This window comes from Pelodiscus sinensis, chromosome 9, assembly GCF_049634645.1.
Source record: "Pelodiscus sinensis isolate JC-2024 chromosome 9, ASM4963464v1, whole genome shotgun sequence".
Taxonomy (NCBI): domain Eukaryota; kingdom Metazoa; phylum Chordata; order Testudines; family Trionychidae; genus Pelodiscus; species Pelodiscus sinensis.
The window spans coordinates 4232469-4248961 of NC_134719.1; the positions used below are offsets into that span (position 1 = coordinate 4232469).

The 16493-nt window shown below is 45.6% G+C and overlaps 3 protein-coding genes across 4 annotated transcripts in view; 2 read left to right on the forward strand and 1 right to left on the reverse strand.

Annotated features, from left to right (window-relative positions):
• The window catches only part of LOC142818159 (cytochrome P450 4B1-like), a 38825-nt gene extending 35787 nt beyond the window's left edge, over positions 1–3038 (forward strand). Inside the window, exon 12 of the mRNA XM_014575193.3 lies at positions 2720–3038. Within this exon, the coding sequence (XP_014430679.2) occupies positions 2720–2888 (169 nt within the window). The 3' untranslated portion in view covers positions 2889–3038. The remainder of the gene's footprint in view (positions 1–2719) is intronic.
• Positions 1–8449, reverse strand: part of LOC102451250 (cytochrome P450 4B1-like) — a 96961-nt gene extending 88512 nt beyond the window's left edge. The window contains exon 1 of the mRNA XM_075935928.1: positions 8120–8449. Within this exon, the coding sequence (XP_075792043.1) occupies positions 8120–8122 (3 nt within the window). The 5' untranslated portion in view covers positions 8123–8449. The remainder of the gene's footprint in view (positions 1–8119) is intronic.
• Positions 1–16493, forward strand: part of LOC102452751 (cytochrome P450 4B1-like) — a 179226-nt gene that overhangs the window by 148193 nt on the left and 14540 nt on the right. Inside the window, exons 1-4 of one of the 2 annotated variants that reach the window (XM_075935924.1) lie at positions 9101–9295; positions 12020–12161; positions 13659–13703; positions 16329–16456. In XM_075935924.1, coding sequence (XP_075792039.1) covers positions 9110–9295; positions 12020–12161; positions 13659–13703; positions 16329–16456 — 501 coding nt within the window. In that variant the 5' untranslated portion in view covers positions 9101–9109. Of the gene's footprint in view, positions 1–9100; positions 9296–12019; positions 12162–13658; positions 13704–16328; positions 16457–16493 lie in introns of those variants that run through there. The other variant, XM_075935925.1, reaches the window with a different exon arrangement.

Consider the following 16493-nt stretch of genomic DNA (forward strand, 5'->3'; position numbering starts at 1 on the left):
TCACCAAAACCAAATCTAAAATAGCACCCCCCCTTTGTTGGTTCAGCAACTACTTGATGAAGGAATTCATCAGCTATCACACCTAGGAAAATCTGAGCCCTATTATTATTACTAGCACTTGTTCTCCAGTCTATATCTGGAAAGTTGAAATCTCCCATGATTATGCAGTTTCCATGAGTATTTACTTCATTAAAAACATTAAAGAGGTCTCTATCCATATCCAAATTGGATCCTGGTGGTCTGTAACACACCCCAAGCACTATCCCAGGGGAGGATCTGATAGTTTTCTTTCCCAATGTGATTTTTGCCCAAACAGACTCTGTCTTCTCCATTCCATCACTTTTAATTTCTTTACAATTTACCTCATCTTTGATATACAATGCGACACCACCACCTGTACCCTTATTTCTGTCTTTCCTAAACAGCACATACCCTTCAATACCTGTACTCCAGTCATGCCTAGTATTCCACCATGTTTCTGTTATTCCAATAATATCTGGTTTCACTTCCTGGACCAATAGCTCTAGTTCCTCCTTTTTGTTACCTAGGTTCCTCGCATTGGTGTACAAACATCTTAATTTTTGATGTTTGGCCTCATTCACATTCTTTACCCAATTTGGCCCGGACATTGTACCTCCAATATGACCTATTAGACTAGTATCCACCCTACCCTTCCTCATGTACATTCTCCTACCCCCAGCTATATCCTTTCTTACTTCGTTTTCCTCCCTCTCAGTGTTAAAATCCGGCATAGAGATTACCTGGACATCTCCCAACCGTCTCCCCCAAATTCCTAGTTTAAAGCTTTCTTAGTCAGTTGAGCCAGCCTCCATCCTAGAAGTCTATTTCCCTCCTCTGTCCATAAATGCCTCCCAGTGACCATAATCCCAAAGCCTTCCTTATAACACCACTGCCTAAGCCATCTATTGATCATCATAATCCTGTCACATCTTAGTTGCCCTTCTATAGGAACAGGCAGAATCCCACTAAAGATCACCTGAGCCTCAATTTCCTTGAGCATCCTCCCCAGCCTAGCATAGTCTCCCTTAATTCGTTCCAGCGAGAATCTAGCCGTATCATTTGTTCCTACATGAAGAATGATCAATGGATTCCTTCCTGCTCCCTTAATAATCCTCTTCAACCTCAGTTCCACATCCCATATCTTAGCACCTGGCAGACAGCACACTCTTCTATTCTCTGGATCAGCTCTGGTTACAGGCCTATCTATTCTTCTCAATAAGGAGTCCCCAATCACATAGACCTGCAATTATCTGGTCTATCTCTTGGTTCCTCTGGCTGCAAGTCCTTGCTATTCCTATTTTCCCTTGTAATCCTCTTTAACCCATCCTGTATCCTCCTAATGCTCATTATTGGTGTTGTCTCCATTAACTCTTTTCCTTTATCTATGGGACTAGCCACTCTTCTCTTCTTCCTTACCTTTCTATCTTCATTATCTACCTGCTGTACCCCTTCTTCATTCTCCAGCTCCACATACCTGTTCTTGAGCTCTATTTTTCCTTCACTGACCCATCTTTTTCTCTGCCTGGTTCTCTTAGTCACATGCTTCCACTGTCCATTTTCTTCACCCAGCAGTCCCCCCTGTGAGGCCCTTGGTCCTGCTTCCATCTGCATATTTAAGCTTTCCCCTTCAGCCACGTCATGCCTTTGCTATTACCTGCTCAAACCCCCTTCTAAACTCGACCAGAGTTTCCACCTGCATCTCCGGTCCTCGGATCTTTTCTTCCATCAGCTCTAGCAGGCGGCACTTCATGCAAACAAAACTCCTTTCAGGTACCCCCTCCAGAATCATGGACATACCGCAGCTACCACATCCAATCCTCCTCCTTGTGTTCTCTACTACTTGGGCCATGGCCACTACTGCCTCTGTGTTTTATCTACTTTCTCACCAAAATCCTATTAGTCCAGTGAACACCAAAACAGACCAGAATACCCCCTCCACAGCAAAAACAAACCCCAATCAAGTTCCAGTATACAAACTCCCACTCAAACTCCCCTGTTTACAGCTCTGTTTGCTCCTCCTGTGCCGCTGCAGCTATCTATGCCGCTGCCTGACTAGAAGGCTACCTTTATAGGACCCTTAATCAATTAAGCCCCGCCCCCCTAATCAGGGCTCAGCTTCTCTCCCAGCACACTACCCCTATAAGCCTCTACACATACAAACAATACAAATACAAAACCAAACTTGTGAGACTGAATTCTCCATCACTCGGAGCGGGAGGAGTTCCATGCACATGTGGCAGTTAAAGACTCTGAAAGCCAATGGGAATTAGGAGCCTAACTGCCATTTGGGCATTAGGAAAATCTCCCCAGTGGTTAAAGAGGATCCCTTGGCACACTGCAGCAGAATAGGGGCCATAACTCCTTGCAAGTTCAGTAGGGAAGAATGTTTTTCACCCCCTCTCCAAAAACTGCCCGGTAGCATTGCTGTGCACTATTGAACAGCTGCCATATTGTAACCCAGTAGTGGCATCTCTACAGTGGTGGGTGCAGGGACTCCCTAGGCAGTAGGAGCCAAAACCTCCGGTTGAGCTGAGGACCCAGTGTGCTAGGTGCTGTACACACACAGGGGAGATGGTCGCTGACCCAACGAGCTGGGTTGCCCCACTCCGCTAGCAAAGTGCCGCGGGTGTATTTGTGAAGGGAAGCTGCTGGCGAAGCCAGAGCGTCTGTTCTGACAGGCTCCCCCCGCCTCTTCCAGGAACTGCATCGGGCAGCAGTTTGCCATGAACGAGCTGAAAGTGGCCCTGGCCCTGACTCTGCTCCGTTTCGAGCTTTCTCCTGATCCAGCCAAACCGCCCAAGGAAATTCCTCAGGTTGTCCTCAAGTCCAGCACTGGGATCCACCTGCTCTTGAAGAAACTGCACTGAGAAGCCCTGGAGCCCCGTGTCAGCAGGATCGGCTCGTTCCTGAGGGAACGCAATCAATGGGTGTTTTTTTGGACAGCCCCCCCTTCAGCCAACCTGTTCCACAGCCTTCCCCGAATCCTCAGGCCCAGCTGCTTTCCCTGGGCCCTTCCCCACCCCCACAGCTGGGTGAGCTGCAGTCTTGGCAGGAGACCACAGGGCCTCGCTATGGGGGGAAGAAGCATCACAAGCACCTTGTCCCTGGCTAGGAAGCACTTTCACCCATCGGTGCCATGTGCACTGGAGCTGAGCCAGCACGTCCCTGGGTCTCAACCCATGCAGGGCCGAGGGCAGCACGTGTCCCCTTCCCGCAGCCCCTCACGCTGGGTCCTGGGGCCACAAGCAGAGCTCGGGGTGCAATTTCACATCTCTTCTCTAGCACAGACTGTCGGGCGCATCACCGAAATGGACCTAGCTCGCCTTCCTCTGGTGTCTCCTCGGTTCCCATCGTTAGAGCCCAGCCATCCAACTGGAGGTTTCTGGCCTCCATACACTGGGGTTATATCTACACTGGCGGGTTGTTGCACCAGAAATATGCAAATGAGGCTAAACGTGGAATATCTCCGAGCCTCATTTGCATACCTAATGAGCCGCCATTTTGCGGAAGATGCTCTTGCGCCAGAAGATGCGTCTATACTGCCCTTTCTTGAACAGGAAAACCCCTCTTGCGCAATGCCCCTATTCCCGAAAATAATCAGGCAGTGTAGACAGCTCCTTCTGGCGCAAGAGCCTCTTCCGCAAAAATGGCGGCTCATTAGTTATGCAAATGAGGCTCGGCGATATTCCACGCTTAGCCTCATTTGCATATTTCTGGCGCAACAACCCGCCAATGTAGACATAGCCTGGGAATTTAGGCACTAGCACAAACTCCTAATGAAAACACAATTTTCACTGGTGCTTTGTAATTTGCACTAGTCCCAACACTTTTCCTCACATGGCAGCACATTGGTCTATTTTGCACCAATCACTTACCACCTCCCTCCCCAAGGCTTTCAGAGAGCTGGTTCTGGACACACATCATCAAAAACGGTGTGAATTCCACTAGCCTTTTTGCAACAGTGTCCAGCTGATGGTTCAGCAGGTCTTTTTCAGAGCACTGTGTCCAGGATAAAGCCCCTGCCTTATAAAACCTATAAGCTGCTATTCCTAGGTCTATGTCTTACATGGTGTTCTTATTGATTTGATTCCTTATCTTGCTTGATCTGCTAATGATATCAGCAGATCATATGCAGATAGCTAATACAATGCCAATTTTTTTTTAATGTCTCCAGAGGTGATCCTGGCAATTACAGGCCAGTACACCTAACTCCAGCAACTTGCAAACTGATTGAAGCTAGAGTATCAAACAGAATGACCAGACACATTGATCAATATGATTTGTTGGGGAAGAATCAACCTGGTTTTTGTAAAGGGAAATCATTCCTCGCCAATCTACAAGAATTCTTTGAGGGCATCAGCAAGCATGTGGACATGGGAGGATTCACTGGTTATAGTGTAATTAGATTTTCAGAAAGCCTTTGACAAGGTCCCTCATCTAAGCAAAATAGGATGGCCCTCTCATGGATCAGTGACTAGATAAAAGGTCAGAAATTAAGGATAGGAATAAATGGTTGTTTTCAGACTGGAGGGAGGTAAGTAGTGGTGTCCCCCACACATCTGTACCAGGACAAGTTCTGTTTAACATAATCATAAGTGATCTAGAGAAGGGGGTAAACAGTGAGGTGGCAACATTGCCAGGTGATACAAAACTACTCATGGTAGTTAGCTCCAAAGCAGGCTATGAAATGTGACCAGACAACAAAATGGCAGATGAAATTCAAAGTAAACGCATCATGGAAAATATAATCCCAGCTCGCCATATAAACTGCTGGGGGTCTAAATTAGCAGTTCCCACCCAGAAGAGAAATCTTGGAGTCATTGTGGATAGTTCTCTGAAAACACCACTCAGTGTACAGTGGCTGCCAACAAGGCTAACAGAATGTTGGGCATCGATAAGAAAGGGGTAGTTAATAAGACAAAAAATATCATATTGCCTCTATATAAATCCAGATGGATGTGGTTGTACCATCTGAAAAAGGACATATTGGAATTGGAAAAGGTTCTAAAAAGAACAACAAAAATTATTAAGGGTTTGGAAAAACTTCCATATGAGGAGAGGTTAATAAGGCTGGGACTTTGCAGCTTGGAAAAGGTCTGACTAAGGGATGATATGACATAGATCTATCAAATCTCTCATTTCCAACACCACCTAATGGACCCTGGATTCAAAGCAATTAGTGCCTTCACCTAGTGGCCAGATGTACAAAGCGCTAGCAACCCTTAACTGCGCTAGCAACCCTTAACTGCAACCCTTTAGAACCTTTCAGGCCCTTGTCATGTGGCTCCTGGAACAGCCTTAACAGATGATCACAGACCTCTACGAGGCAACCTCACTGGTCATTGGCAGACAGCCTGTGTTCCAACTGACACACGTGTTTCCCTGGTTGAGATCTAGACCTATTGTTTAATATGCTGGTATTTGAGCAGACGAACATCACCAGTTAACGGCCCAGGGTTTTCAGCCCTGTCAGAACTTCAGTTCAGCCTGACTCTGCAGAGGGAACAGAAAAGACGGCGCTCAAACCCCACATGCAAAATGGAGTTTGCTGCTTGCTGAAGATATGCCCGGAGGGAGAGTCCACAACCTTACGCTGATCCACAGCAGATGCAGATTTCCCACACAGTCACACCTTGACAATCGGCAGAGTTGCTTGTTGGGGTGTGCAGTATTAGCTAGTGGCTAGGGCATGACAGTTGGAGAGATGGATTCTAATCACAGTTCTGCTACTGACTGCAAGACCTTGGGCAAGTCACTTCCCCTCTTCTCCTCCCCCCTTCCCTCGTCTGGCTTGTCAACTGCATGTGGGATTATGCTAATGAGCTGTCATTCTTCAATCATTTAAACTCCAGTGTATGGCACCATCATTTAAGCTAGAACATATAGGAAAAGCTGCCAGTTAGTTGGCGGATACAAAATGAGTAACATGACATAGAGATACCCAGCAAATATTAATCTCCCACTAAAACTTTCTGTGCACAGATTGGCTGCAGTCTGTGTCTTTCCTTCTGCTACTTGAAAAGACCATTTAAATTAACCTTGGACTTTAATGTAAAACTATGTCTATTGGGCTTAGTTTGTACATAAACTATCCCTAGTTGCATAACAAGCAAAGAAGCCAGCTAGGTGGAAAGCTGCTATGTTCAGTAACTGACAGATCAGTTTTCCTGGTCACTACAAGGCTCTGGGTTTTGCATGTATTTTTCTGGATGCTTTCAAAATATGAAATCTTGCAATTAGAGGTATATTTGTGGTCCTTATGGGGACAAAAAGCTGTAAATCGGCATCTTTTGTGTCAGATCCTCAGCTGGATTTTTGGCCCTTTATATCTGTGAGGATGTAGAAATACTCATGCTAAAAACCTCACCATTTATATTGAAATAAGACCAGGGCACGGAGAGCCCCTAAATATTTCATTGCTCTTAGCGCGATGGGCCCATTCAACCCTATTGCTAACCTATGCCCAATTTGGCTCCGGACGTTTGTAGAATTAATGCAAGCAGTGAAAGAAGTGGCCGATTTGGTAAAATACACGCACTGTGGAATGTGACTGATTTGCTTCCATAAGCTAACAGAGCAGGGGTTTCTAGAGGGCAATGTCCAAGACTGATTTTGCAGTGTAAGTAATCTTACCAAGGTCATCCCTGTTCAGCCACAAGTCAATCAGGCTCAATAGTGTCTATGTGCATAGCTGGCGAAATCAATTCCCTCCCCCTGAATCAGGAAATCTAAACAAAGAATCAGACACTCTTCTGGCATTAATACAGATGAATCAAGTGTCTCGGTGCCTCAGTTTACCCATCAGCAAAACTGACAAACCACAGATCTGAAATCTGATCAGGGTCCACAATGCACCAATGGACCTTATTTTTAAAGTGAGACAAAACCCAAACACTTGTTTCAAGCACCCCCAAAACTCCAAAATGTATTAAGATTCACCATGAGTGCAAGGATTAATGAATGTTATGTTAGTTTTACAGCTACACGGATGAGTGCCAAGGGTTTGAACTTGGGTTTAAGCCTAAACCTCCTTCCAGCGATACACAAATCATGCTAACGCAGAGCTCAGAGTCAGGGTATGAACACCCCACGAGGGGGAAGAGCCGGAATGCTAGTGAAATGGGACTCAGGTTTCAGGCCCTATTGCATTGCAATGTAGACACACTGCTGGAGTCATGCTCTGGGAGTTCCTCAGAAGTATCACATTGGACAAGTTTCTTTATCCTCTGCTCAATCAAGTTTGGTGGAAGGTCAAGCTTTCCCACAATGCACCATGAACAAAAGGCTAGCATGACTGCATCTTGGGCAAACACCAGGGCTGTGTCTAGACTGGCCAGTTTTTCTGGAAAATCAGCCGCTTTTCCGGAAAAACTTGCCAGCTGTCTACACTGGCCGCTTGAATTTCCGCAAAAGCACTGACTTCCTACTGTAAGAAATCAGTGCTTCTTACGGAAATACTATTCTGCTCCTGTTCGGGCAAAAGTCCCTTTTGCGCAAAAGGGCCAGTGTAGATAGTTGAGATTTGTTTTGCGCAAAAAAGCCCCGATCGCGAAAATGGCGATCGGGCCTTTTTTGCGCAAAAGCGCGTCTAAGATTGGCCACGGACGCTTTTCCGCAAAAAGTGCTTTTGCGGAAAAACGTCCGTGCCAATCTAGACACTCTTTTCCGAAAATGCTTTTAACGGAAAACTTTTCCGTTAAAAGCATTTCCGGAAAATCATGCCAGTGTAGACGTAGCCCAGGAAATCTGGGATATGGGTGGCTGGACTGAGGCTGAAAAACTCAGTGTTAAAAAACCCAGGAGCCACTATCTTGACTTCTAACCTGGAACTTACCTTGCAGTGTCGACATACACGTTACATTCTTTGAAGATGTTAGGTTAAGGCAGGGGCACTCAAACTTCTGAAAACAAAACTTTCTACATAATCCCAGGAGGGGTTCACTAAACACAGTTTGAGAACCGCTGGTGTAGGAGATAGCTTGTGAGGCTCTGGTTGAATTAAAGTACTACCTAACAGCATAAATGCTTGTCCCACAATGCTGTGATGGCCATTAAAACATAAGCCATCTGTTACCGTCATTAGCACTTATGCACCTACCATGAGAAATGCAGACGATGAGAAGGAAAAGTTCTGCTGCAAATTTACACAAATTCACAGCGTCTCCATCTGTTGTAGCCCAAACTGATTCTCATGAAGGAATTTAACGCAAGGGTTGGCAATCACCGGGGTGCCGTCAGCCGTGCTGGGCTGCTAGGCAAGATGCAGAGCATCAGGCCGAAGGAGTGGGGTCGCACCATCCCCTCCCCTAGGAAGCCCTCAGAGGTGCCCAGAGTGTGCCGTGCAGTGCTCCAGTGGTGATTTAAAGGGCCGGGGCTCCAGCCGCTGCTGCTCCTCTTGAATTGTTGGATCTCTGGGAAATACTCCCCTTTGCTTCCCCCCCGCCCCGCCCCGCCCCGGTCAGCAGGCCTTGGTAACAACATGGCAATATGATGGACTGCCATTGGTCAGCATGAGATGAGGAAAGAGAATAGCAGTGTTATGCAGGTACTTTGTGAGAGCACCAAGTGCCAATTAGCCACCGTGAATTGCTTTTTCCAGCTACCGGACCAAAAGAAAACATCCTGGGTGCATCCAAGCTCCAAACTACAGCATCTCATCAACGAAATCGCTGTCCCGCAGCATCATCTCCAGGCTGGACCAATCACGACAGCCATGTACGGGCGGGCTTCTGGAAAGACCATCACAATCCCGCAGTGTCCGGATAACCTGCCTGCGGGGGAATATTCTTCTTAGGTTTCCTTGGGACGCCGCAAGACACCTGAAGTAGGAGGAAAGGAGCAATGAGCTCCCATTGAAGTGGGGTCTTCTGCCAAGCCAACCCTGGCCAATCGCTGCTGAGACCTTCCCAGCTCTCTCCCTGCTGTACAATCCCAGTGGTTAACACTGCACTCAGCTTTCCACACAAGCCGGGAGGAGTGCAGAGGGGAGGGAATTCTATTGCTTTCACCATTGGCTCCCCAGATACATAAGACATGTGAGCTCAGGGCGAGCTTCAGAGCTGGTCACTGCCCCAGAGAAGGCAGGGCCATGGCTTCTGTGCTGGAGAAAATAGCAAACCCTTCCTCTCTGCTTTTGTACCTGGCTCCGGGGCTTTGCCTCATCTGCGTGCTGCTGAAAGCAACCCAGCTGTACCACAAGAGACAGCAGCTCCTCAAAGCTTTGGAGAGCTTCCCGGGTCCCCCCAGCCACTGGCTGTATGGCCACTACTCTCAGGTAGGGAAAGACGTGGGGTTATACCCCTAGGTGCATCATAATTTCAACAGGGCACAGGTGGGGGAAACTAAATACAGCGCGTGGGGCGGGTGAAGCTGTTAGGAAAAGGTCCTGCCTGCTCAGGTGACCACACAGGAAGAGTGAAAGCTCGGGCTGGGGTCATGCCATAGAGGCACCTACAGGGCTGCTGACGGCATTGCCATGGCCAAGGTGTGAGAGCCGGCTCTGGGCCCCTGGGAGGGGCAGAGCCTGGGCAGAAGTGGCAGGTCTCGGTGCTGTCCTCCCACAACCAACCTCCCAACACTGCTCAGCCCATGCGGCCAGGGCTACAGCAGCTATTTAACATGGGCCTTCACCTGCCGCCTCTGCTGCCAGAAGCCCCAGGCCCTCTGCCCCGGGGCAGCTGCCCCTTTTGCCCCCCTCCCATCGACAGGTCTGGGCACCTCTATCAGAGAAAGGCCTAAATATCAGGACTGTGCCTCTATAATTGGGACATGTGGGCACCCTACCGATGCCTGTCCTGTCCTCCCCTTTAACCGAGACCACAGCTGTATGTCACCCAGGGCCGGCCCACAACATTTTGGCACCTGAGGCGGGAGCTCAAATGACACCCCCATGTCCCCTTGCTTGGGCCAATCCTGCCTTCTTCCTGTTCTACTCCTCTCCTGGGACTGCTCTGCTACCTACCCCAGGTAAAGGAGAACGAACAACTTCAAATGCCTTGTTCAAAAAGCATGAACTAGCGGTGCCCCTCCACAGTCTGGTGGCCACCTCAGTTTGCCTCATGGTAAGGCCAGCCATGGTAAGGCATGTTTGTGCGGGGGAAAAGAAAACTACAACCTCAGTAAGAACTGGGTCCTTTCCAGCTCCTGTCCTTTAAGCAAACAGAGAATCCCATTGACTTCACACAGGCTGCTCCCCTGCTTGTAGTTAAACCTGCTTTCCCAGATCAGGTTTTGGCTGATCCAATGGAATAGAAGTCACTTGACACTCGCCTCCACTTAAAAGGCATCCTCTGTGTAGGAAATATATTTGAGTTTGTTTTCAGTTCCCAAGCTTTGCTATGTCTGTAAACACAGGGACAGTTTATTTCAAACATCTACAATGTTGCATGCTGCCGGCATTGGGGGATTTCTGCATTTTTGCACCCAGATGCAAAGTTCCCAGCATCCAAATGCAAACAGATTGTCCTCCAATCGATGTTTAACGTCATGATATTCAGACCGAGGGGCATGAGCTGCAACTCACTCTTTAATGTATCTCCTGCCGGTCTTTGCAGCACATGACAGTAAAATGCTGTGTGATGTAATTATTAACCGCTCTATGCCATTAACTAGTCAGGGTGCTTTTACAGTGTGTTTCATCAGTTGTAGCTGATCAGCTATTTGGTAAGTTATTTGGCTGTGAAAATTTTATATCTTTATCTCTCTTCACTAAATATTCCCTGTCACGCTGTTTAAGTATGAATGATAGTACTGTAGTAAGTGAAACAAGGAATTCACATACTGTAATTATGGGTCTTTGGGGTAATGTTAATAGCTTATTAACATCTCCTGAACCTGAGAGTCACTGGTTTAAAATATTGCACCTGATTCTGCATTGCTTTGCTGCATGCAATGTCCTTTACTAGAAACCATCAATATTATTTCATCAACGTGTAATTTTGGCCACAAAAGTGGCTTGTGGACTGAAGGAAACATTTTGCAGAGGAAAATTTCATTTCTGACAGCTTTCCTTTTTTGAATGTAAAGCCAGAAACTGTTTTGTAGAAATGAAGAAAAAAAAAAGCAGCCTAAGAATTCTACCCAAAACCAGCTTTTAAACACCTCCACGGCTACGTCTAGACTGGCATGATTTTCCGGAAATGCTTTTAACGGAAAAGTTTTCCGTTAAAAGCATTTTTGGAAAAGCGCATCTAGATTGGCAGGACGCTTTTCCACAAAAGCACTTTTTGTAGAAAAGCGTCCGTGGCCAATCTAGACGCGCTTTTCCACAAAAAAGCCCCGATCGCCATTTTCGCGATTGGGGCTTTTTTGCAGAAAACAAATCTCTGTTCTCTACACTGGCCCTTTTGCGCAAAAGTTTTTCGGAAAAAGACTTTTGCCAGAACGGGAGCAGCATAGTATTTCCGCAAAAACACTGACAATCTTACATGAGATCATCAGTGCTTTTGTGGAAATTCAAGCGGCTAGTGTAGACAGCTGGCAAGTTTTTCCGGAAAAGCAGCTGCTTTTCCGGAAAAAGAGGCCAGTCTAGACACAGCCCCACCAGTTTTAGGTTTTGGGTTCAATTCTTCCATTAAAAATTGCAAAGCAAAATTTGGACACAATTTATGTTTTTGAAACGTATCTAAAAAATAACACATGGCCCAGGCAGCCCTGTTGTTTCCCTAATGTGAGGGACGAGTTCAGCTTTATCATTGCAATTTGCAAAGGAGACGGGGTTGCAGCACAGAGCTACAGAACTGCATGGCTACTGTGTGTAAGATTTTGGTCCTCTACTTCAGCCAGTTTGGGGGAGATGGAATCTCCCCTCCCTCTCGGGGTGCACAGCCCCCTGTTGCAAGTCCATTCCGCCTGCTCCCCATCTCCTGCAGAGAGAATTCGTGGCCCAGAAGACCTTGCGCAGATTCTCCACCTTGAGGAGAATTTCACTCCTGTCTCCTTAAGTGCTCTCTCTCTCTCTCTCTCTCTTTCTCTCTCTCTGTTTTCTCTATCGTTGCAGCTTTCTCAAGCTGAAGCATTAAAGAATATATCGTCTTGGGCAAAAAAGTACCCCTATGCCTTCCCCATATGGACTGGAGGCTTCAAGGCTGACTTAGTAATCCACCACCCTGATTATGCCAGAGCTGTGTTTGGCCATGGAGGTAAGGTTATTGGCTCTAAAGATTCCTACTTGATGCCCTCCTCAAGAGACTTGTACAGACTCTTCTTCCTGCATGTGTCTTCTGTCGACCATAGCAAGTTCCTTCTTTCACCCTTCCCAAGTGCCTAGCTCTTCACAGTTATGCTGGAGCACTTTCAATATTCACCCACAATGGGAAATGGGAACCCAACACCTGTACCTTCAGAAATGCATCTGGTTTAGGGCTTCTAAGATCTAAGTTGTTCTTAGGATCTTCTAAGATCTAAGTTGCTCTTAGGATGAGCTGGAGAGAAAGGCTGCAAGTTGATGTCCCACACTTTTCTGTTGTTCTCCCTTTCTGGCATGGGAAGTCCTAATAATTACTATTACAGTTACTGCAGTGCCTAAGGATTTGGACAGTCCCAGTCCTGAAGAGACAATTATCTCCAGGATATTTCAGTATGATTCCATGTAGGATAGGAAAACATTTTCAGGGAGGAGGTTCTTGCTGCCCATCTTAAATGTGGTCCCAATGTGGATGAGCCTAATCTCTTGGTGTTGATTCACCACTTGCCTGACTCCAGAAGAGCTCACCTGTCCTGGAAGATCATTAATGTCAATGTCATCACTGGGGTAACTTGGCCCTCACATTAATTCCTTTGAAGATCTAGCCAAAGGCTTTAATCGGGCAATAGCATCTCCACTGACTTCCTTGTTCCTCTAGCACAAAATGTCCTTCCTCATCATTAAAAGCTTCCATGGCCTTCCCTTTCCTCACCCATATCTCTAATGGCATCTTCCCTTCATCCTCCTCAGTCCTGTGTGCATCTTGTTACTTTGATAAATGTGAAAGACCCTCTTTAAAATGCACTAATAATATGAAAAGAAACATTCTTTAAATATTAAATATACTGACACTACAAGATTTATCTGTCTAACTTCTACCCCTCTCATCTTCTAGTTATTTGAACTCCTTCGCCCTGACAAGAAGAGCAAATTCATCTCCAGAAATACATCTGGGCTGTGTCTAGACTGGCAAATTTTTCCGCAAAAGCAGCCACTTTTGCGGAAAAACTTGCCAGCTGTCTACACTGGCCGCTTGAATTTCCGCAAGAGCACTGACTTCCTACTGTCTGAAATCAGTGCTTCTTGCGGAAACACTATGCTGCTCCCATTTGGGCAAAAGTCCTTTTGCGCAAAGCTTTTGCGCAAAAGGGCCAGTGTAGACAGCTCAGATTTGTTTTGCGCAAAAAAGCCCCGATGGCGAAAATGGCGATTGGGGCTTTTTTGTGCAAAAGTGCGTCTAGATTGGCACGGTCGCTTTTCCGCAAAAAGTGCTTTTGCGGAAAAGCATCCGTGACAATCTAGATGCTCTTTTCCACAAATGCTTTTAACAGAAAACTTTTCCGTTAAAAGCATTTGCGGAAAATCATGCCAGTCTAGACCTAGCCCTGGCTTATTGATTCTATGGTGTGTCAACCCCTAATACTGTATTTATCTTCTCTATTGTATTTCACAGATCCCAAGAACGTGACTGGTTATAAATTTGTAATTCCCTGGATTGGTACGTAGAATTATGCTTTGTCCACCCTGTTGAACAGTTTCATGAATGAATTGAGGGCATGCTCTGGAATGTTAGCCTAGTGTTTCTGCTCTTATCCTTGCTTCCTTGCTTGATCAGTTCATGGTGGGCCCCAGACTTCTCTTGTAATTTGATTTAACTTTTTTCCTTGCTATTTGAAAACCAGAGGAGATGACCATTCTGTTCTGGGAAAGGGATTGGGGATGACGTGGGTCTCTGTTACGCCAGACCATTTCTCTGTTTAATCCAGAATCTTGCAACACAATGACTAGTATCTGATATTTCAGATGCCGGTGAATAGCTGCAGCATAACCAATACATAATAATGACTGTGCTGGCCAAATTGTACCCTCAATTAGACATATTCAGGTTCATGGTCTTCAGACTATGCCCTTGATGCCACCATGGCAACCTCTCTGCAGTCTACTGGGCTTGGCCCATCTCACTGAGGATGTTTGAGAAGGAATGAACCCAGCTTGACTCTCAGAAATGAGGTTGAGTTGACAGGACTCTAGAGTTGATCCTAGCAATTACAGATCGGTAAGTCTAACATCAGTACCAGGCAAATTAGTTGAAACTATAGTAAAAAATAAAATTGTCAAACATATAGATGAACATAGTTTGTTGGGGAAAAGTCAATACGGTTTCTGTAAAGGGAAATCATGCCGTACTAATCTGCTAGAGTTCTTTGAGGGGGTCAAGAAACATGTGGACAAGGGGGATCCAGTGGATATAGTATACTTAGATTTCTAGAAAGGCTTTGACAAGGTCCCTCACCAAAGGCTCTTAAGAAAAGTAAGTTGTCATGAGATAAGAGGGAAGATCGTCTCATGGACTGATAACTGGTTAAAAGACAGGAAGCAAAATGTAGAAATAAATGATCAGTTTTCACAATGGAGAGAGAGGTAACTAGTGGTGTCCCCCAATGGTTCATATTGGAACCAATACTGTTCAACTTATTTATAAATGATCTGGAGAAAGAGGTAAACAGTGAGATGGCAAAATTTGCAGATGATTCTAGACTGCTTGATATAGTTAAGACCAAAGCAGACTGTGAAGAGCTTCAAAAAGATCTCACACAACTAAGTGATTGGGCAACAAAATGGCAAATGAAATGTAATGTTGGTAAATGTAAAGTAATGCACATTGGAAAAAGTAATTGCAACTATACATACAATATGAGGGGACTAATTTAGCTACAACTACTCAAGAGAGAGATCTTGGAGTCATTGGGTGTGTCTAGACTACAGGGTTTTGTTGACAAAAGTCCACTTTTGTCAACAAAACTATACCTGCTTCTACACTGCCACTGAGTTGTGTTGACATAACATTGACAGAACTCAGCAGTTCTTGCTTTGTCGACAAAACCGGATGTAGTCTAGATGCTCTTTGTCTACAGAAGCTTTGTCGACAGTATCTGTCGACAAAACTTCTGTCGAAAAAACCCTGTAGTCTAGACGTAACCATTGTGGATAGTTCTCTGAAACATCCATTCAGTTTGCAGCGGCAGTCACAAAATCAAACAGAATGTTGGGAATCATTTAAAAAGGGATACAAAATAAAACAGAGAATATCTTATTGCCTCTGCATAAATCCATGGTACGCCCATATCTTGCATACTGTATACAGATGAGGTCTCCTCATCTCAAAAAAGATTTCTTGGCATTGGAAAAAGTTCAGAAAAGGGCAACAAAAATGATGAGGGGTTTGGAACAGGTCCCATATGAAGAGAGATTAAAAAGACTTGACTTTTTAGCTTAGAAAAGAGGAGACTAAGGGAGGATATTACAGAGGTATATAAAATCATGAGTGGTGTGGAAAAAGTGAATAAGGAAAAATTATGTACTTGTTCCCATAACTAAGGTCACCAAATGAAATTAATAGGTAGCAAGTTAAAAAAAAAGGAAGTTTTTCTTCACACAGTGCATGGTTGTGCTGTGGAACTCCTTGCCAGAGGATGTTGTGAAGACCAGGACTTTAACAGGGTTTAAGAAAGAGCTAGATAAATTCATGGAGGTTAGATCTATCAATGGCTATTAGCCAGGATAGGTAGTAATGATGTCCCTAGCATCTGTCAGAGGCTGGGAATGGGTGACGGGAGAGGGTTTGCGTGATGATTCCCTGTTCTGTTCACTCCCTTTGGGGCATCTGGTACTGGCCACTGTCAGCAGTCAGGCTCCTGGGCTAGATGGACCTTTGGTCTGACTCAGTATGGCCATTCTTATGTTCTTATCTTCTTATGAGTAGAACTCCACACTATGCATCAGAACAATGTTCGCCTTAGTGTTATTCCTCCCAACTGCTGATGTCTATTGCACCTTGTTGCTCCATAGCACAAGGCACCAACATAAATACTGGTGTCATCAGTAAACCTGCTTGCAAAATTATTCTCTCCCATGCAAGACATTTCTGCTTGGAGTAAAAAAATGGAAGAAATGCAGAAACCCTATGTTGGGTTTGCAAACAAAAGAAAAATGGCCACCATCACACAAAACCCACCAAGCATTCATTGGAAAACCAAAGTTTTCCCTGTTCCAAAACAAAAGTGATAATAGTTATTCACAGAACTGTGAAGTGATCCATCTCTCTGCTTTTCTATCCATGCAGGCAAGGGATTACTGATCTTACATGGGCCAAAGTGGTTCCAGCATAGAAGGCTGCTGACCCCAGCGTTTCATTATGACGTGTTGAAACCTTATGTCGCGCTTATGGCAGAATCTACCAAAGTGATGCTGGTAGGACTCATCCCCATGTCTGTGCTTTCAGCTGCTG